This window comes from Pseudopipra pipra, chromosome 6, assembly GCF_036250125.1.
Source record: "Pseudopipra pipra isolate bDixPip1 chromosome 6, bDixPip1.hap1, whole genome shotgun sequence".
In the NCBI taxonomy this organism is placed as follows: Eukaryota; Metazoa; Chordata; class Aves; order Passeriformes; family Pipridae; genus Pseudopipra; species Pseudopipra pipra.
Genome location: NC_087554.1, coordinates 39,102,564 through 39,123,941, shown reverse-complemented (window position 1 = coordinate 39,123,941; position 21,378 = coordinate 39,102,564). Strand labels below are relative to the sequence as shown.

At 40.9% G+C, this 21,378-nt stretch overlaps 1 protein-coding gene across 1 annotated transcript; it reads left to right on the top strand.

Annotated features, from left to right (window-relative positions):
• The first annotated feature begins 1,595 nt into the window (after positions 1-1,595).
• Positions 1,596-5,871, top strand: SPTSSA (serine palmitoyltransferase small subunit A). Its single transcript, XM_064658587.1, has 2 exons — positions 1,596-1,791; positions 4,630-5,871. The coding sequence occupies exons 1-2, from the start codon at positions 1,689-1,691 to the stop codon at positions 4,731-4,733; spliced, it is 207 nt and encodes a 68-aa protein (XP_064514657.1). The 5' UTR covers positions 1,596-1,688; the 3' UTR covers positions 4,734-5,871.
• The last annotated feature ends 15,507 nt before the right edge of the window (positions 5,872-21,378 follow it).

Here is a 21,378-nt window from a genome sequence, read left to right as displayed (position 1 = left end):
AGGGGCTAACTAGCAAAAAAACCTCTCATGAATATGCACCACACCAAAAAAGTGTAAGGGGCCACCCACCTGGGGTGTTAGGGCAGATGCAGTGGGGGATTTTGAAGAACAGCACACCTCCAGATATCACCTTTCCTCTTATCCCAGGTCCTTTCTTGCTGCTGCGGTTTGTTTGCCTTACCACTTGAATTGCAGAGCTCCTTGTTAGGAATCATAGGAGCAGACAGGACTGGGACTTGTTTGCTCCATGTTGACAATGCTCTTGCAGCTTAGAATGGGAGTAATGCTTTACTTGTGCTGAATACCCCACTTGTCCTTGAACTTTGGACATGTTTATACAGAAAGGCGCCTTTCATGATTACCACTGCCTTTTCAAGCAGCTACACCAACACAGGGCTCCTCCAGCAGCAATTGCAACAAGCAATGGCAGTCTTGGGTAGGGGCAACAGCTCCTGTAGGCAGTTGTGTGGGGGTATTAACTGTGTGAGTGCTCTCATTTCTACTTGTCTTTTAATAAACCTGCAAAGTGTGTCTAAATGTCTTCTGGGTGAATTAAATTCCTTTTCAGATTCCTGCCACAAGAAATAGTACAGTCTTAAGTTCTGTCTGCCAGCTGCTCTTCTTTTTCACAGTAATCTCCTGGTCCTGTAGTTTTATTTTGCAGCTGTGTAAATAACTCATATGTGCATCCTCCTGTGGTTGTATTTCCTTGTTTTTCATTGTACAAACAGCACAGGTGAAGGTAGCGGTGGGGTGGCTGCAGGAACAGAATCACTGCTCAGTGACATAATTGCAAATTGATTTACCAAGCAGAGTGAGTATAGTGGGTCGACTTCAGTTTCTAATCGGCGGCTACGGTGTGCACACTTGGCAAATGAGGTCCTGGCTGGTGACCTGGACCTGCTGCCTGGTGGTTGCAATGCATGCTCTGCTTAGTTAAGGTGCCTGATGATTGTGTACATCCCTTTCCAGCTGGCTTTCAACTTGTGCCTTCTAGAGTGGCAGTATAAATTGCCAGGAGCCTTCCTAATCATGTGGTCCCAAACTGCTCTCTGGGAATTTCTTATGAGTCTTAGGCAAATTAGCAGTCAGGGCAGGGGCGTCCCACACCCTCTGGTTTCTGGTTCCAAGTGCCTTAGGGAAGTGAAAAGTTAGCAACAGTCACAGTAAACAGTTGATCTATCACCTCTTTCTTTTTTCTATTCATACGGATCAATGTCATCGCAGTTGGCCGATCTTAAGGTCGCATTTATCCGAGCCATGTTTTTGGGTGGGCTTTACCGTCTGACAACGAAACCGAAGGCCTGTGCAGAGCATTTTTAACATGCCTCCCGTGGGCCTTGCCGAGCACCGGCTTCGGGTCTGCCGCGATTCCCAGATCAAATTTGAACAGGAGGTGCGACTCGGGCTGGCAGGTTACCAGGTTCAGGGCCAGCCGCGTAATGTAATGAGACTGGGCCCGATGTGGGCGTTCCTCGGGGAGGGCCGAGGTACCGGTGTGCCGGGGGTGCCCCAGACGTTCTGTCGGGGTGTGGGATCACCGGCACCGCCCCGTGCGGGCCCCACAGGCCGCGGCCTCTCCGTGTCGGCGGGCGCGGGGCGGGGCCGGGGGAGGGCTGTCCCGGCTGCACCGCCCCGGCTGCGCTCGGCCTGGGCCCGGCGCGGTGCCGCTGGCGGCGGGGAGCGCCATGGCGCTGGTGTCGGCGCTGAAGCAGATGTCGTGGCTGTACTACCAGTACCTGCTGGTCACCGCGCTCTACATGCTGGAGCCCTGGGAACGCACCGTTTTCAGTATCCTTCTGGCGGAGTGTGTGTGTGTGCGCGGCGCTGGGGGCTGCCCGCCGACCCCGCTCTGCCCGGCGGCGGCTCTGGGGCTGCCCCGAGGCGGCCGGGCGGGTGTGGCGGCTCCGCCGGGCCGGCGGGCGCGGTGCCGGGGGAGCGCCTCGGCCGTGGCCGTGCTGAGGGCGCTGCCCCGGCGGGGCTTGCTGGGCGTGGAGGAGAGTCGGGTCGGGCCGGGCCGGGCCGGGAGGGGAGCGGCGCGGGGCCGGGGGCAGCCGGCCTGAGGCGCCGAGCGCGGCCGGAGCACGCAGTGGGCAGAGGAGCGGCAGCCTCCGCTCGGAACCGAGCCTTGTCCCCTCCTCGCAGGCAGGGGCTCAGCTCCTCTCCCTCCCAAACTAATATTTTGCCCGATCTGGGAATAATCCTCATTCAGCTGTTTCGCATCCCGTGTCCGGGCGTCTGGCGACCTAGTTCGTTTCTCCTCCAGCACAAGTTTATATCTCTAGAGTTATGGCAGTTCCGGCTTTTGTACTGAAATCCCGAGCTTTTTTGTTAAGGTGTCTTTAGTGTTTTCTGTTGTATTTTTGCCTAGAGGAAAGTAAATGTGCACGCTGCGAAACCTTGCAAGCCTAGGTTTTCATGGTGCTTTGTCTTGTGGCTTTTCTTACATAGGTATTTAATCCTCGAACTGTTAAGTTTGTCTCTTTTGGAGTGGAAGAACTTGATAGATGCTCATGTAAAGGCATCTGTATCAAGACTATTTGCAGGTTTTCTTCTTTACCTGGTCCTTTTTTAGCAGTAGTATATTTTCTCAAGTATTGTTATGGCGTTGCAAGTATTCCTCTCTGAAGTGTGGCTGTTTTGATCTTGACTTAAAACGATATTTCAGTGTGAATGACCCTGAGCCATCTCCAGTTAACGCTGAGGCAAAGAGAAATGAATGAAAACATTAACAAAGAGAAGGGTGCAAGTCCTAGTGAGAAGGTGCTTTTACTGACATACTGCTCAGTTCTGTAAAGAAACTCACTTTTGTTATGTAAGAGTGGTTGCCCAAGTTACAGTGGTGTGATCAGACATTTATTTTTTTCCTGTGTCAAGTCAGTAGAAATGGAGATTATAAAAACTTACTACTTTTCTAGTAGACTTACCATGCACGATTCTTTAGCTAGGGGTTCTTACCTTCAAAATATATTCCTTGCTAACTAACCTTTCTCCTTTTATGCCATTTATGTTTCATGAGGAAACTTAATTTTTGTTTTCCCTGCAATTATATTAGTCATGAATATTTTTTTCCTTTTTAACTTAAGTGAAAGTGTATGCATATTTACTTTCATAAGATGCTCATATTGTAATTGCCACATAACTGACAAATGTAATGAGTGGCACAACTATCGCTTGTGATCTCAGATCAGCAAAATTTTTTTTTTGTCCTTAGACTGGACTCTTTGGCCGTGGGTGGGCCATGTCTGCCAGGTGGTGTACGGCTGCAGCGCAGACACAACGGCCTTGGGAGCTAATGGTGTGTGGCTCTGCTGCATGTCACACTGCTGCTTGTGCTCCAGCATCGGAGGAGAGCGCTGATACGGAAACGTGGATTTATGTGTTGACCTTCATTTTAGTATCTCTTACTGTCTTCCGGGACTATAAATACACTGAGCAGCTAGTATGCTCTAATAAGCACAGCTAATACCTCTGCTCTGCCATAGGGAAGTCAGTCATAGAGCATTTGTTACACTTGTGTGTGGTGACTTGATTTCACGAAGATGCAGAGCATGCACAGCTCCTCTGGTTTCACCTGCGGAAACTGAGTACTGCTGTCTGGGGTTATCACGCTTGTTAATCTCCAGTGCTTTTTATAGTGCTTTGGTCTAAGTTTACTGAATCTCTGCAGGTAGTTGGATGAAATCAACAGATTTTTATTAATTTCCATTATTTTTGAATTTCTGAAACCTTAAGCTTTCAGTGGTGTAATCTTTCAGTAATCTGATGTCTTTAGATAAAGCTTCAAGAGCCCTAGAGCTTAACAAAAATCCAGTTGTGCATATACTTATAAGCTATTGTCTCACTTCTGTTAGGCATGCAGCTAATAAAGTGATCATCTTAAGATTTTTTAGATAATAGCTTCACGTAAAGTTTGTTTTGCAGTGTGATCTGCTATAGTAAAGTACTACTGATGGAGAAACGGACCAGATATTGTAGTGACTTAGAGCCCTAGAGGACACTGGAAGCTAGAAATGGATGTGAGGTTTCCTGACTATTATGCTAACAGTACAACTTTCACACCAGATGTGTTTTGTGCATCGTAAATTGAATTTCTTAGGTCATTCTATTCCAGGAAGTTGAGATCAGCATCTAATGCTGTCTGCTTAAAAATGAGGTCATCCACAAATAAGAATGGTAGTATTCAGTACAGCTATCATATTATTGTGGTTTTGTTTTGTTTTGGATTTTTGTGATGGTTGACTTTTTTCTGCTTGGCTGGATGGGGCTGGCTTCTGCAGAATTGCTCAACACCTAGGAAGATGCATGTGAAAACCTGTGTCTTCTAAGTGCCCGTTTTCTGTTCTCCATCATGCTTCCTGTGCTCTGGCCTGTCCTCTTGTGTCTGTGACAAGGCAGTGGATAACTTGCAAGGCATCCTTTGCAATTCAGCTAATTGCTTCTACTGGTGTTCTGGTTTTGGGTATTCAGTAGGTTCTTCCTATAGCTGTAATTTCTGAATGCAGTTGACCTTGTCTGATTGAAAAAGATAACATTATAAGATAGTAACCGGTAAAGTTTTAATGCTATAGTTTGTGATGTCTCATGCACTTCCTATTTCAAATGCTTTTTTCCTCAACTGTAATTCAGATTCCATGCTAGTTTCCATTGTTGGAATGGCACTCTACACAGGCTATGTGTTCATGCCTCAGCACATCATGGCAATATTGCACTACTTCGAAATTGTGCAGTGATGAAGAACCTATCTTCAAGAAGTAACTGGGCTTTGAAATCTGTTCTACAAAGAAGAATGAACCTCTTAGTTTTAACAAGATTTCTACCAATGTCCAAAAGACACGCTTATGACTCTGAAGACTAGGAAATGAGATATGTAGAGCAGGGACATGAGATGTGAGATGTCCCCTATGTTGTGTTCATTCCTTTTAATTTTACAAGATATGCTAGTTTTGTCTACTTTAACATTGTGATTGTACTTTGATATCAGTATTTTCTTAACTTTGTGACAGTTTCGATATTGCACTGTGAATGCTTTTCTTAATTGTAATTTTGAGTAAATCTTAATTGCCTTCTATTTTTAATCTGAAAGTCATCTTATTAAATGGGGCTTAAAGCTTTTGCTATTGTATGGTATGTATTTGCTTGGAGATTTCTATTAATGCGTTTTGTAAGAAAATACATCTAGATTCATATTAGAGACATGGATATATTCGTCTAACGCTATTTACAGAAGTTAGTTTGTATGACCGAACTCAGGTGTACTGTTTGCTGTCCAAACTTTGTTCAACAGTATATTTGTGCATATCACCTAAATTTGGAATTGGCCATTATTTCAATCTTCTGTATTCTACCTGTTGGAGAAGGCTGGGGGAGATGAGGCACTGAAGCGGAGTGAAGACTGCATTTGTTATGTTTCAAGTAGTGTCGTAGTTCTCGGCTTTATCTAGTGGGGGAAAATGGACTTTACTGGCATAGGCCCACATAAGGCTTTGGGTTAGCATTTTAAATCAACCCTGTTTTTCTAGCTGCCAATTCAATTGTAATTTTACAGGATACTTTATTATGTTCCAATGATTATGGTTTCTGCTAATTTTCACTCAACAGTGTAACTGTGTCTAGGTTTTAAAGGGGTTTTCTATTGCTGCTAGTATTCCAAACATGTTTTCGCTACAAACGACCAAAACACAAGGGTTTCAATGGACTTGAGTTACAACTACAGCAATAAGTAGCTGAATACTTGGCTGAAGTCCTGTCTTTTTTTTTAATAGGGATTTTTTTCAGTTTTGTATTCTGAAATGTAAGATGGTGACAACTTTCTTAAGTGGACAATTTTTTTGTTGTTGTTGTTTAAAAAATAAAGGTTTAAAAGCAGAATTTTGATGCAAAACTTTCTTAGCGAAGTTAATATGTTTCTGAATGCTGCTTGCTTTTCTCAGAACTTTCCAAAAGGGGAACAGTGATACTTGACCAAAGTACTGTGATTTTAATGGCCCAGTAATAATATGTACTGCTATATCTTTTATGCAACTTCTGTTGAAATCAGAAATTATAGATGTACCTAAAGAAATACTGCCTTTTAGGTTTCTTTAATTTTCTCAAAATTTTTCTTATGAGAAAAGAGCGTTTTTCTCCTTTATTTAAAAACTTCATGTGTATTTGATTAAAAACCCTGTTGTTTTGGAAGCTATAAACAGTGAGCCTTAAACTTCTTAGGTGAACCTGAGCTTTCCTAGGTTGGTAGGAGTCTCCCTCTAAATTAGTGCTTTCACTTATTAGTAACTGGCTATCAAAACTTGGGTAGGTTTTTGGGGTGGTGTTTTTTGTTATTGTTTGTGGTGCTTTTTTGTGGTTTTATTTAACTGTATTCAGAGTTGTGAGTGTTTTAAGCATATATGGAGTTAATGATAAGTTAACATAGCATAAATCTGATCTCTCTGAGGACTAAATTGATACTGTGATATTTCTTTGCAAACTACTACCATGATTGATAGCCCCTTTCTCAGCAGTAGATGTATTATTTGTATGAGGGGAAAAAACCTTTCTGTGTGATGGCATTAGAAATGTTAAGCATGATTTTTAATTGTTAAAGGTTTTATAAAAAAGCATTGATATACGGACTTTTGTTGGCTGTCTGCTTTTTGTTGAGAATCACTTTCCAATCATTTGCGTTATGTTGGCTTGGGCAATATACTTGAATTCAATTTGCTAATTTGAGTACAGTCTTTTTCAGCATTTCTTTTAGTATAAATCAAGAATCTCATAGTCCTGGACTGTTCTTTTTAGATTCTGGATACTTCGTTGAAGATGGAATAATTTAATTAATAAAATACAAAGTGTTATTGGAGTTTGAATTTCTAGAAGAATGTTTCTGCAGTGTCTCCTTTTCTTAAGGTTGATGTAGTGAAGAGATGGTTCAAGTGGTGATAATTATGAAGCTGAGTAAGTTTTCTTTTTTTAAAGTAAGGGTATCGGTAGGGATTTAATTAATCATTACATTTGAATAATAAATGAATCATACGACTAACAAATTGTTTTCCCCAGTCTGTTTTATTGTCATATTAGCTGGGGGATCATGTCTTCTGTGATAGAACCATAAGCTTTTTCTGTGCGAGCTGGAGGTCAAAGGCAGTTAAAATACCTTTTGGAGGCAGCTGGTCGATTTTGCTTTTGTTTTTTGATAACAATTAAACCATTAGTAATTTAGATAAAGTTGGAAAAAAACAATTGTGAGAAAGGAGAAAAAAAATCACCTGAGAAACCTGCAAGTTTATGTTAGTCTTTTAATAGTAATAGCTCTCGTGGTTCAGACCAAGTAATTAGAAATAAGCATTTAAAAATGCATTAAGTGTGTCATAACAGACACAGTTATCATAACTGATAATTCCAGCTACGTGGGCCAGCCCCCCTGCGGCAGGCAGACTCTGTGCCAGGGCACCCTGCCCGCGCAGGGTGACTTGCTGTGCTGGCAGCCCTGGGTCTCCCAGAGCTGGCTCTGCGGAGGCTCCTTGGCTGCCTCCAGGGCTGGGTACTGTAGAATTACTCGTTAAAAACCTTTGCAGAAGGAGCTGCCGTAACCAAAACAGGCATAGTATTGCAGGAAGTCAGGGTGGAGCCAGAAAGAGATCCAGGACCTGTGGGTATGTATGGCTTGAAACAGTTATATCTTTTAAAATAAATATATGCACAGACACTGTTTTTTCCTTTTATATATATACATAAACTGTTTATTTCTTATCAAAAATTATTACATAACAATTAGTTTGGAGACAGAGGCTGTCGGGTTTCTTTTCTCATTTCTTTACTCTGGGAAGGAAAACACCAGAGAATCCTAAAGTGAGACTTTCTTGAGAAAATTCAACAAGAAATCCATTTGTATATCCATCAGTATTAAAAATAAATAGATGTGAAAAGAGCATAGGAGCTGTAAAGGTGAATCTTGTGTGATAGATGGGCATTACGTTACTGCAAATTGGTGCAACTGTATGTTGTGAAGTGTTGCCCAGTTCCATTCAGGTGCAGTAATGAAGTGTGCGTTGTAAATGCTGAAGAAGAGGTACCTGCTTTTGGCTAACAACAAATAAAGGTTATATTGAGGTGAAGAGACACAACTTGAAGAGATTGGGTACCATGGGATGAGTGGGCTGTGCACAAAGCTGTGGAGACAGCAGCCATCCTCTAAAATACCAGAGGAGCATACTCTGGAATTGGGACCCCAGTAAAGGTTTTCAGTGCCAGAAGTTCCTTTCACCTGCTTATTTGCCCATGTTTTCTGCAACTGCTGTTGTAGGAAGACAGTTGCTTCCCCTCTTGTTGACATGTTATCCTGATACCAGTGTAGTGCTTTTGTTGGTTTTTTTTTTTTACGGACAAAAGCAAACCGAAAATTTAATGCATGGTTTCTCTGTTTGATCTGTTAGGCCCTCCCTAAACAGCAGTCATCACTGAGCACAAAAGCTGCTGTCTTTTCTGCCTTTTGTTTGTGTAGTGATGGTTTAAGAAGAAAATCTGGCATCATAGTCCAGACCTGGATCCACCCTCCTCTTCTTGTAATGGGGAGAGATGAAACTCTAGATCTATTCTAGATTTCAGCATGGAATTTTGGCAGAAACCTCTCTGCTTTTCATAAATCAGTAAATCATCACAAGATCCTCAATCCATCCCAACTAGCATTGCATGATGGAATAATAAGAAGTTATGATTATCCACTCTCTCTGAGAGTTTAACTGGATAAGAGTTGAATAGGCCTTGAGAAAACCTGATTCAATTTCTTAAGTAAATACCGATTTCTTAAGTAAAGTAAAAGTTGAACTGTTTCTTCACAATAATTTTGCAATGGCAGCCAGTGTCTTATCTCAAACACTACAAGTACTTACAATTAAATAAAAGGGAGAATTGCATTATGCAACACCTTATCACTAAACGTTTAACGCAATGTTCAGTAGCTGGGAGGCGGCCTTGGCTGAAAGTCAGACTCTGCTGCTGCACCTTTTGTGGTGCTCTTGTGGTGTCTCTGAGCTATCCGCCACATATGCTTAACAAAATACACCTTATTCATGAGTGGACTTCCTATTGTTTAAAAAAAAAAACCAAAAACCTGCAAAACCAAACTACCTTTAAGACACTGTCTAGCACTTTGTTTTGTTGGTAGTACTGCTTATTTTATTAGTGAAAAAATGATACTATATATGTATAATTTATAAGCTGCATCTGTTTATGGATCAAATAGTTAGACTTTATAATATGAATTGAGGCATGCTTTATCTTGGAAAGAGCCCTATTAAGTATTGGAGACTCTTAATTTACACTTAGAACAGTTCCCTATGTTTTGCTGTTGCAAAGGTTTATGGCCCCAGAAACATGTAACTCCTTGACATTTTGGAGCCTAATGAAGAGATTCTACTTTCCTGTGTGGAGAAGACCCTCTGTTAATAGCATTCTTAATTCAGCAGGAATTTTTTTATTCTAATCTAAAATTGCTTCATTATGTGAAATCAAAGGGAAGGTTCATACAGTGAAATATTGATACCAAAGATGAGAGTCTGAAAATGAAAATTGTGACTTTGGACAGTGAAAGGATGAACTGAGGGATGAAAATTCTTTTACAAAACCTCTGGTTTTTGTGAAACTTAAACCTATATGAAATATTTTTTCCTGATATTTTGAAAAAAGTAGGAGTTATTTCCTTAAATAGAAAGTGTAGCCTTGTTTTGAAATCTGAAGCTGATACCTGCGCTAAACCCCCAAACTACTAACAGTAAATATTTTTTGTAAATATAGCAGTTACCAAGCTAGGAGCTACCTTACATTACAGAAGAGTTGGTATAAGGGGTGATAGTACCTCATGGTTAGACTGTGTGGTTGTAATGTGTGGACCTATGGATTCACCTGGGTTAGAGATCCTTCGTGTCATAAAGGCAACCGCTAGTACCAGTAGGATGTGACTGATTTATTCATTTAGAGGTTTGTAGTGATGGCGTTTGGTATTAAAGACTAAATAATCATTCTAAAGGCTTTACTGTTAGATCTCGTGGTTCAGAAACAGAAGTTTTGATTAAATAAATTAATGGGAAAACCAGGAATAATAAATTAATGGGAAAACCTCGACACCTGTCATAAGCTAGATAGATAATTGTGGAGCAGTAATCACTAAATTGGATATAGGACATGCCAGTTGCAGACAGATAATCATGGAGCAGTAATCACTAAATTGGATATAGGATGTGCCATTTCTAGGTACAACCCAAACATTAAAAATCTTGGAATAGGCTGTGTATCTATGCAGGAAGCAGCTATCCTCTGTGTTGGTGATCATGGTGGTGATTTTCTGTCACAGCCTATTACTGGCTGAAATGTGCTTTTACAGGTTAAGAGGAGACTCTTTCGTTGATCTTCTGTTGCTCTTTCTTAACCTTGAAGGGTGTGTTCTGTATACGATATGAATCTTGTCACTGCAATAAGTTTCATTAGCCTGGATTTATGTTGTGGGTGTTTTAATGGTGAAAAGGTGAGTGATTTTTGCAGGTGTCTCTTTTAGGCTTTACTGCTTGAGGTTTGGAAAATGAAGCATATGATTGATAAACTGATTACTACTATCATCCCACAAAAAAAGAAAAAAAAAGAATCATACTGTTTCTTTTACCTTTTAAAGAAGTTATCCAGATAATGAGATGTTTGAGGAAGAAGCCTGAGATTCAATTTATAGTCATAGCTGGTTGCTTTTTTATTGAAACTGATAGTTCTTGGATATGACTTCCTAAGCCCGAATGTTCCTATACAAGCTCCTTGACCTATCTCATAGTTGGAAATAACAGGTAATCAACACTTTGCTAATATTCACACAGTTACAAGCATCATGTCTGACATATCTGGTTTTTATTCATGCCCATGTCTGCAGGTGGAATTCTCTTGGCATATTTTGCATTTTGTGTTCTCTGCAGTTTGAGATGGACAGCGTATTTCTGGCCTGTGTTTCACAATGGCAAGACAACACACTACATAGCCCCCAAAAGAACTTTTTTGGGAAAAAAATTATATTGGCAATGATTGATATTTTTTGTCTTTTCTGTGAAATTTGTTTGTGTCTACTGAGGCAGAAAAGCTGAGTTTTTATGATCATGTAAGAATTTAAACCAAAAATCTTCTATCCAAGGTTTATCTTCCTTTCCTGCTTTTGTAATGATCGGTTGTTGTCCTCTCTTCCTTTTGGATTGTTTTTTCTTTGAGATGTTCTTGCTTCATATACTGCAAAAAGAAAGAAATGAATGCCTCAGAACATATTTTTAGTGATGCTATTTAATACACACTGGTAAGGTTATGAAAGTCTGGAAGATGTCTTTGAATAAAATAGTCTTTCTGGCATAACAGGATTGTGCTGTCAGATCATCCATGGGGCAATCCAAAGGCATGCATGGTCTGAATTTGAGTATCTAGTTCCATGTGCTAGACTACTGACAGCTTATTTTGCTTATGTTATGTTAGCAGCTCAAAACAAACATTTTTGAGAGAAAGCCTCCTGTGATGCATCCCAGGGCTCAAGAAGTTTATATGCTTGGGTAGTACTTTGACTTTTAATCAGAATAAGCACATAGTTCCCAAACTCAGGATTGAATTAGTGGGTGATTATATGAACTGGAGTATGCATTAAAAAAATATTTTCAAAACACCTTCTGTGTTGTTTTACAGTATTTCAGTAAGCTGGACAAAAAAGTAGTGCTCAGCTCGGAGGGACTGAGGATAAAATGTGCACTCTGTCTTAGACAAACAGGGACTTCTGAACTGATGTCTGATCAAATGGACAGGTGGGCTCCACTGGAAAGGAATCAAGGGGTTATCTGTATCCAGAGAATAGGAGACAACTTCTGCAGAGGCTTTCTGGGTCAGGACACAGCTGCACAGTCTGCTTGCACAATGTGATGCTGCCTAATGCTGAGATCAGAAGTACCCTGCCGAAAGACTTGTGTCACTTCTCTGCATTTCCTTGGAGAAAGAGTTATATTAAGCCATTGAAAAGATTGCAAGTGTTTGAACAAGCTGAAATAGAGCACACAGAGACACCACTTCTGGTCTCTGTTTTGTGCTGTGTGGTGTGAACCGGACAGTCTCTAGGTATCCGCATGACATCTGGGGTTTCAGTACTGCTTCTGCTCAATGTCTTGTGCATATGTGAGCACAAATGTTCTGTCTTGTGCCTTTTGAAAAATCTTAGGGTTGGTTCAGAGGAGTGGCAAGAGTAGTTCAAGTCTTTTGTTCCTCCTCTGGCTGGTGACTGCAACCTGGGGAATGGATACTACATTGATTGGTAATCTCTAATTTGATTGATGATGGTAGTATTCATTCCTTTTAAAGCCAACATATATGCGTCCCATGATATACCAGTGTTATGGATGTCTTCACCTGCTGCAAGAAGCAGTCTTGCTGGAAAACCCCCTTTTGTATGATGTTCAGCAACACTGGGACTCTCCATAAACTACTGATAAACCCTTGTATTGTGCGTTATACTGGTTTCAACCACTGTATGCTTTCTCAAATAGTGTCAGACCTAGACAGGACAGTAGATATAAGAGGAAACATGGGTAGGAGAAACAGAAATCGATTCATGTCTATTTTATTTCACCTGCTGAGTTACCAGTTGTGTTTTAACAGTTGGAGATTGGAATTACCAAGGATAAAGCACTGAATTACAATAACAAAGACAAACAAGGCATGGAAAGTAACACTGATGATGCTGTGGTAAGGGTCTGCTCAGACCTCTAGCCTGTGAGGGTGAAGAAGGTGATTTTTTTTTTTTTTTGAAAAGGCTTATTTATATAAGCAAGGTACTTGTTAGTAAACTAGAAGGCCAAAAAAGAAGTGGAAATAAGTAAGGACAGGCTATAAAGGAGATGTGTAAAAGCATTGCTTAGACAATCAGATGACTTTATATGATCAAATGACTTGTTATGTGGATGAGAGCAGTGGCAGATATTCTCATTTAGAATGGCTTTTGACATGATCTCCCACAGTGTTTGCAGCTGGGCCAGAGGAAGTTTGAGTAAAGTGAGGGGACTGTTTGGTGGTTTTAACTGGCTGGATCACTGTACTCAAATTAGTTGCTCAATGTTGATTTATAAGGTGGCTAAAAGTGGAGTGTTCTGTAAGGTGATACTGGGGCTGATGTTCAGTATCTTCATAGAAGACCCTGATTATTCAACCAATGTTCCTCTGTGGGGGAGGGAGTTAATATGATAGAGCCTGGGCTCAGAATTTGGCTGACAGAAGCCTGTTTGACAAGAAGAAGTGCAGAATTCTCAGCTTTGCTGAGAGAGATCCTGAGAATTAATGGTGTATGCTGAACATGAGCCAACAGTGAGTTCACAACATAAATATGGCAGCATACATGCGAGGCTACAGTAGGAGAATGTGGCCACCAAGTCAAGAGAAATCATTATCCTCATCCTGCTGCTGAGGCAGCTGCTGCAATAGTGTGTCTGGTTTTGGGCTCCTTGCTTCCAGAAGGATGGAGAGAAACTATCCAGAAGAGGCTGTAAAGATGGTTGGCAGTTAAGAACATGTTTCCTAGGGAGGTTGCGAAACCCCTGTCCTTGAAGGTTTTCAAGACTCCTCTGGACAAAGCTATGACTAACCTGATTGGAACTAGTGCTGGCATTTGTCCTGGTTTTAGTGGGAGGTTGGACTAGGTGATCTCTACATGTACCTTTGAAACAGCTTTTCTGTTGTTCTTTATAGACCAAGGAAGAAGTCAGGTGAAGGAGCAATACAAAAAAATTTACATGGATCATAATAGCAACTGAAGCAGTAGGCATTAGAAGAATGACACAGAATCCAAAGTGCTAGAAATGCATAGGGTGACAGAGTGAAAGTAGAGGGAAGGTGCTGAGATGACAGTGGTCCCAATATGATCTTTACAGCAACATTGCATTTCCCTCAATGCTATTATTAAGTCAATAAAACGTTTTCATTAATAACACTGAAACCAACAGAACGGAAAGCACTATTTTCTGAGCTTGAAATGAGAAAAAGAATCAAGAGAGGCATCTACTGCAATAATTTGCAAGTATGTTTCCTATAAAACTGAACAGCTTGCAAGCTGAGCACAGTTATTTACCTTCTCATTAGCTCTGTTTTCAGAATAGATGTCTCATGGACTTGCCCTGTACTTTGTTGTTGTTTTTCACTTGGAATACGTGTCCTGAATTGTCTTCTGGGCTTTCACATTGATTCATTCTTATTCAGATTTGGGGACTTTTGTGCTTGAGACTTCACATGTCACAGCCTTGAATGACTCTGCTGTTAAAAAATCAAAATATCTCCTCTCCATTTTCTGTAATGAAGAGAACGAAAAGAGGAATCTAATTTCCACTGATTCAGTTTGGAACTTGAAAATAGCTTATTTATGGGAGCTGGTTCTTTTCATGAAAGGCCCAAAACCATAAACCAGAGAAGACAACCCTGTTTCTTCAGTCAGTATTTATGGGGTAATTTTTTTTCTTTTTTGGTTATTATAGAACTGCTGTTGATGTTCTTTTGTGAATTCCTGACCGATATGTGGTTAAGAAGAATTGTTAAAAAGGAATGCTGTCTTGTTTCCCAGCGCTGGATCTTCAACAATAAGAAAAAAAGTACTTTGTAAAGAACTTTTTTTTGTAGGGGTCAGAACATTTAAAAAATGCCACTTAGGTGCCTTCAGTCAGAGACCAGACCTTTATTTTGTATCTTTTTGCAGTAGTTGAAAAGGAAAGGAACTTCTCTTGTTAAGCTGATTTTTAGTTTCTTTGGACTATAAGGTCTCTGAGATATTGGCAAAATCAAGGATCCATGTAACTTGAATTCCTCTTGTCACTATGTCCAGTTTAATGGGTATAGGATGTGGTTACCCTTTCTAGCTGAAGTTAATGCCAGCTTTACTTATGTACCTAAAATGCAGTAGTATGGTCACTCACCTGGGGGGAACCCAGCTTTCAGTCCTTGCTTTCACATCCAGATAAATTTAGGAGAGTATCAGGGGTATGATAGCATCCTTCTTAGCATGTGTCCAGGCTAGATATCCCTTGACCACAGTGTGTTTGGCCTCAAGTACATTAGCTTCCAGCTTTTCTTTACACCTGATTGAGAATTTCACTCAGAACGAGATAGATTTTTCATTGACAACTCAATAGATAATGTCAGGGCACCTACACCTGATCCCTGCAATTTCCCTGGAAACAACTCTAAATGCAGTGACTTGTTTTGAATGACAGGAATCAAGGAATTAAAGCTCACCTCTACCATGTGAGTGAAGCTTGTGAAAATAGTCCCTGCTCTCCATTTAATTAGCCTGTTTGTCATACCAGCTTGATGTGCTGGTATAACAAGCCAGGACGTCAAGTGGATTACAATCATCTAACAGCTGCTATGCTTCTAAATGAGCTGTAAATTTAAGGTCTCTGGTCAAACCAACCTCCCAAAGCCTCAGTAAATGACAAGCCCCTAAGAATTACCCTTTAACAAGGATGCTGTCAGTGAGCGGGGAAGTTTACACTGGTGAAAAGGAAATGGCACGTGTCTGTCTCCAAGTGGCTGATTCCCCAGCTGTTCCCAGCTCTGTGCTTTTGCAGAGCTCTGTTCCACTTAGGGATTAATTTTGGGGAGGACTGCTAGTACAGCGAAAAGCAGTGCATGGTTTTGAAGAGAAGGGAGTCTATTTTCATGATCAGCGTGGTCATCTGCAGTTTTGGGAGCCAGAAGGTTGTCTGATTGTTCTTGTCCTTATGTGTCTTTTTAGGATGCTTTTTATGTGGATCATATGCTTGTAAAAATAAAGGAACAAATCAGGTAATCTGTTGTGGGGTGAGGCTGCTACCCTTCTGATTATAAAGATTTTCCTTATTTCTAACCATAATCCTACTTCCATCTAAACCTATTGCTACCTGTCCTGTCTGCCATGTGCAAAGATGAATGATTGTTCCTTTGCAACAAGTTTCTTTATACTTCGAGGCTGGAGGGACAACACGAGAAATTAACGATCTTCTATAAGTTAAATTGCCTGAAGTCTTTTCTGAAACTGGATGTTTTCCCCTCCAAGGCCTTATCAGTGCCAACTAAAGTAGAAAAATTGTATCCTGAAAGACATGAAATAATCCTGTTTATACATCCCTTTCTGATGTTTCCCTTTTCATAGTGGCATTATATTGACTTACCTTTTGCTTTGTATCTGTTGCCTTCCCATCCTCTTAAGAGCTGTTATCTTGCCAATCATTTCCTGCTCCAAATTCATTAATTTTTGTTGTTGATATTAATTGTATTAACCATCTGCATACTGCTGACTTTTTAAGTAAAGACTCCTGCGTGATGACATTAAATATTGCGGACTTGTAGCCTTTTTTTATATTTTTCTTCTTTTCTGAATTCCTATTCTGAATTTTCTATTCTTCTAGTTGTTTTTGTCCCTAGGCGCTCCTGCTATTTTTTTATACTCACTTTAGTAGTAAGACCTAGATTGATTTCTGTATACTTCCCTGTTTTTATCTGAGGTCAATAAAGAGCTTTTGTGTAATTTCTTTGAGGAACTGGCACCCTAATTCCTCCCTTTTTTTAAATTTCCTTAACACAGAATAAGAGTTTGTAACAGGCATTTTTTTTTAATTTACCTTGTATTGAAGGTAATTTTCTTAACACCTTTTACTCAGCCTTCCAAAGGATCACTGAGTCTATCATAACTTGGTTGCTGTCATCTTTGCTTTTCCAGTTGATCCCTCCTTATATTTAGTACCAAATCTAGCAAAACTTCCTCATGTTGCTGTACCTTTTGTGTCAAAAAGAATTTCTGTTATCACCATCCACAGGGCTACGTCCCGCTGTGCTCCCCTCCCAAAAGCAGCCTGGGGAGGTAGTTCCCTGCTATTACTGCTTTCTGTGTGACGTTGCTGAGTAAGGGGGGGGTGTGTTCATGGGACACCTTGTCCACGTCCCTTTCCTCAGTCCTTGGTATGACATCTTCATGTTTCTTTTTGTCTTCAGTCACCACTGTTACCACAGGGCAGATTTGACACCTGATGTAGTCCAGACCTCATGGCATTCTCAAAAGACAACAGCTTTTCTTTTTAGCTTACCTGTCCTTCCAGAAGAAACCGCCCATTCACATGTATGTGATAGAGCAAGCCATATGGCCCATGGACCAGGACCTCTCCCTAGATGCCATGCAGTCCACTCTGTGCTCCTGTGGAGCCATGTACAGCTCTTGCAGGCAATGTTGGCCCATACTGGATGATGAGAGGAGTACTAGATAGGGAAGAGATGCATATCAGTTGTTAAGGAGGGGAGGATATGTGTTGCCAGGCCACTGAATATGCAGCAAGTAGATCATGTGACGTAGTCAATTACAAAGCTTGATCATTTCTGGCACTCAGCACTGCAGCCACTGAGGTTTCAAATATTGACTAGCACCCTTTTTCCCACCCTGGGATGCTGCTTAAGCATCTTAGCAAACACCTTGTATTAAATTCTGAGGAAAAATAATGCAACTTTAAAAATTTTTGCAGATTGCATACAGAGTTAGTAAAGTGTCTGCATTGTTACAGAAAGGGAGATCTTCAGAGGTATGATGCTTCCTGTGCCACTTCACTCTCCTTTCAAAGGGAGATGCAATATGGCAGTCATGAAAGAAAGAATGACAGGAGCCCTGAATTAAGCCAGCATTTTTCAAAATGGAAGTTTGAGTGACTACGAAGTATGTTTGAGAAGAGAAAATAAACAGAACCCATCCTCCCCCCCAAGGAAAATGCTCCCCTTTTCTTCCCCAAAATGTTGCCCTCCCTGGCAGCTGTAAGAAGTGTGCAACATTAACTTTGAGCTGGTGAAGCCAGCTGGTGAGCCAAGGCTGAGATCTCCAGAGGCTGGATGTGTTCTTTGTGGAGCAGGGGAAAACTGGAGGTCCAAAGTAGTGGGAGGAAGATAAGGAGGTGAGAGGTGAGTGCTGGTGAGAAATCCTGAGCTAAACACATTCTCTCTAGCGCTCATCTTGACCTGAGTAAATGAGGCAGTTTAGTGTTACTTAATGCAAGCACATCTATCCAAGGCTGCCTGATACAGGTAATGAAGCTGAAAGGAGATAAGGGGCACAGAATGTTGATAGAGCTAGTCTCTGAAGTGGAGAGCACAGCTTTGCATACTGAGGCTGGAAAAATTGTCAGATTGTCATGAGAACTTCAAAAGCCAACAAATTCCACAGAAACCCTGGGTGGATTTCTGATGCTTACTGGTGAAAATCCCCCTTTTGGTGATTTGCGGGAAACTGAGTAGGGACAGAGAAACAGTAGTGTAGGATATACAGATCATATCAGCAGACAATAATTTTGTGGCACTTCTTTTTTGTCAGATTTTGTTCATATTCTTGCTGGGGAAAAGGTGTCCTTGTTTGGACAAAAGCTTGTTTTGAAACTTTGCTGAAGCCAGTAGTGGTACAGCCTATCACTTTGGGTGCTTCTAAGAAAGGGTGGAGCCCGTTGCCTCCCCTCTGCTCCTTTGTCTCTCTGCTTGGTGCACTGTTGTAGCAGGTCCTGTTCCTTGGCTGCGGGCTCAGTTGTTCAAGTGGGACTTACTTCCATAAGCTTTATGATACTGTTTCCAATCTCTCAAAGCCATATGAAATTCCACTTTATCCTTAATACCTCATCCGTACTCAACTTGGGCATTTATTGCACTGCCACCTCCATGCTACACCCTTGCTGATGGTGCTCCCTCATCACCACCATGCAGTGCAACTCGAATGTGGTGAGTGAGACTGGAGCGTGCCCTAGAAAATTAGGGACAAAGTGTCGCACTGCTCATCTTCTGCAGTTTGGTTTCCACTAGTTTTATCACGGAGCTGGGCAACAGCTGAGGAAGTGGAAGGTAACCAGGGATAACTGAGAAGGAAAATGATCGTATTTTTTAATCCCTCTATACCTATAGCAGTGCTAAACACAATCTCTTTTGGCATAATAAAGGGCCAAAAATTGGGTAATCTGATCAAATTAGTTTTATATCTTTTTTTACTTCTGCTGATATTAATTGATTCCAGGTTGTGTTGAAGTAGAACTTTGAATTCAAAACTTTCCTCCAATAAGCAAAGGCATTTCTAAAGGATGGATTAAATTTTTGATACTTTGTGAGAACATATCTTTTATATGGACTTCTTGGCCTTTTTTTTACTGGCCTATAAAAACCCAGGAACTTCTTAAAAACGGAAGTGCATGTTCCTAATGCCTTATATGTTCAAGATAGAAGCAAAATTTTCAGAATTATACTTGGCGACTGGTTGTTGGTGGTAAACATCCATACATGATTTTCCTTACTTTTTATAGGATGATAGGATGATTCAATCCTGACTTGAAGTATGGGCCATTTTATATGGTACAGCATTGAAAAGCTGGTGATAACCTGAAAGATGGGATTGCCTGGTATCAAATGTTTATGTTTTCCCGACTTTCTGTTCTATACTGACTTATCACAGAGTCTGTATGTCTCTTTTATTGCTATTTTGTACTATGTTAATTAATTTTTGTACTCTGTGAGTATACTATTTCGGTGATATATCCTACCATACACACATTTACTGCCATATTCTGGGTGTCTTAGCTCTCTTCTCATGTACAAGAAACTGAAATAATCCTTTTTCTATAGGACCTTACTTCTTAGTTAGCCTCCACCACCTTGCTGTCCCTGGTCAGCCTCAACTCCTGTTTTGTTGTCTGGAACTGGCTTCAGAGGATCTTTGGGGACTCAGAAGTGTGGGGTTGGTGTCTGTGCCAACAGTGCAGCTCTGAGCTGGTGGCCTCAGAGGGAGACCTGTTTGATATTTTCCTGGCACTTGTGAAGGGTGGCAGGTATGCTGCATAATGGGATGGCAAGTTAGATGTCTTTATTATGGATCTAAGTATTTGTGGTCAAGCCTGGGCAAGTGGGTGCTAAAGAGAGCCTAGGTAACGATACAACAGCATGGAAGTACATAACATTGGCTGGTAAGGAGTACCAAGGTGAAGTGTAAATATCCTGGCTTCTGGCCTGTGAGTTCAGGCATATGGTATTTGTACACTGTCTTTAATTGTGCTTTCATCACAGCCAGTGAAACCTCAGCAGGAGAATATGGAGCCAAGGAAAGCTCTGTGCTCTGAGGACAGTGGAGCTGAGTGGGGATGGCTAGTGCCCATAAATGCACTCAGCTTTTGAGCAGTTGCAGGAGTGCATTCTCTGTGTTTTCTTCCTGTGATGCACAGAGAGCAGAAGAGTTATGATTATTTTATGACTTGTGGGTTTAATGATAGCTTTGATAAACCTGGTCTTGTTTATCCCTATTTAAACCTGACTTTCAGTCATTTTTGGTTTGAAAAGAGTATCTCCGTTGAAAAATCTATGTTACAGAGGCACGAACCCATATGGTGGTTTATGTTTCAGTTTAAATCTGGACATAGCTGCAGTGCTTAAAGGGTAGATCTGAAGGTAAGTTGAACATGGTATTCTTTTATATCTCTCTCCTCTTCTTGACCTGCCATGCAGTAAAAGGGACATACAAGGATGGCTATGCCTGGGCACAGCACAGAAGAAAATACTCTGCTCTCATCACCATCTCTGTTTTGCAAATATACAGAGAGAGTAATCAGGCATTGGAATGGGCTGCCCAGAGAGGTGGTGGATTCGCCATCCCTGGGGATTTTTAAATGCAGATTGGACGTGGCACTGAGTGCCATGATCTAGTAAATGGACTGGATTTGGACCAAGGGTTGGACTCGATGATCTTGGAGGTCTTTTCCAACCCAATCGATTCTATGATTCTATGATTCTATGATTCTATATCCAGAGCACAGCAGTGACAAATTCTTATTTATTCGGTTCCTAATTCCCCTTTGAAATGTGTTACATGCCAAAGTTTATCTGGAGTCTCCGATGCCTCATTTTAGGTCCAAAGAGACATTAATTAGAGACATTAAATTCTCTGCTGCTCCTAGGTTTTTCATGCATAACAGCTGGAGTTTGTTTATATTGCAACTTAGTGCCAAACAAGGCACACCCAAGTGCAGGCTCTGCACACAGTCAAAATCTCTAATAAACAAAATGAGGTTAAGCACATTCTTTATTAAAAAAAAAAAAAGAAAAAGAAGGGAGGGAAGTCCTTTCACTCTTGAAATCCTGCAGTTTTTTTATTTCTTTTTTTGTTTGCTTTGTTTTTAATTTAATGATGTTTTGAAGCCAGAATCCTTATTTTTATGAAGATGGAAGTTGACAAGACTGCTCTTTTCTGTTGTCCTGCTTTTGTTCCGCTGTTGGCCCTCTTTTTCCTCTTTTCTCACTCTTTTCTCTTTCAGTTTCTATAATGTTTTAAATCTGTCCTCTTTCTGATTGTACTGAAAGTCTGTTTCTTGGTTGATC

Bases quoted from the DNA above. Each gene is read 5' to 3' on its own strand.
- SPTSSA (XM_064658587.1), top strand. From the start codon at position 1,689: ATGGCGCTGGTGTCGGCGCTGAAGCAGATGTCGTGGCTGTACTACCAG. The intron at 1,792-4,629 runs GTATCCTTCTGG...ACTGTAATTCAG, and splicing joins CTGGGAACGCACCGTTTTCA to ATTCCATGCTAGTTTCCATT.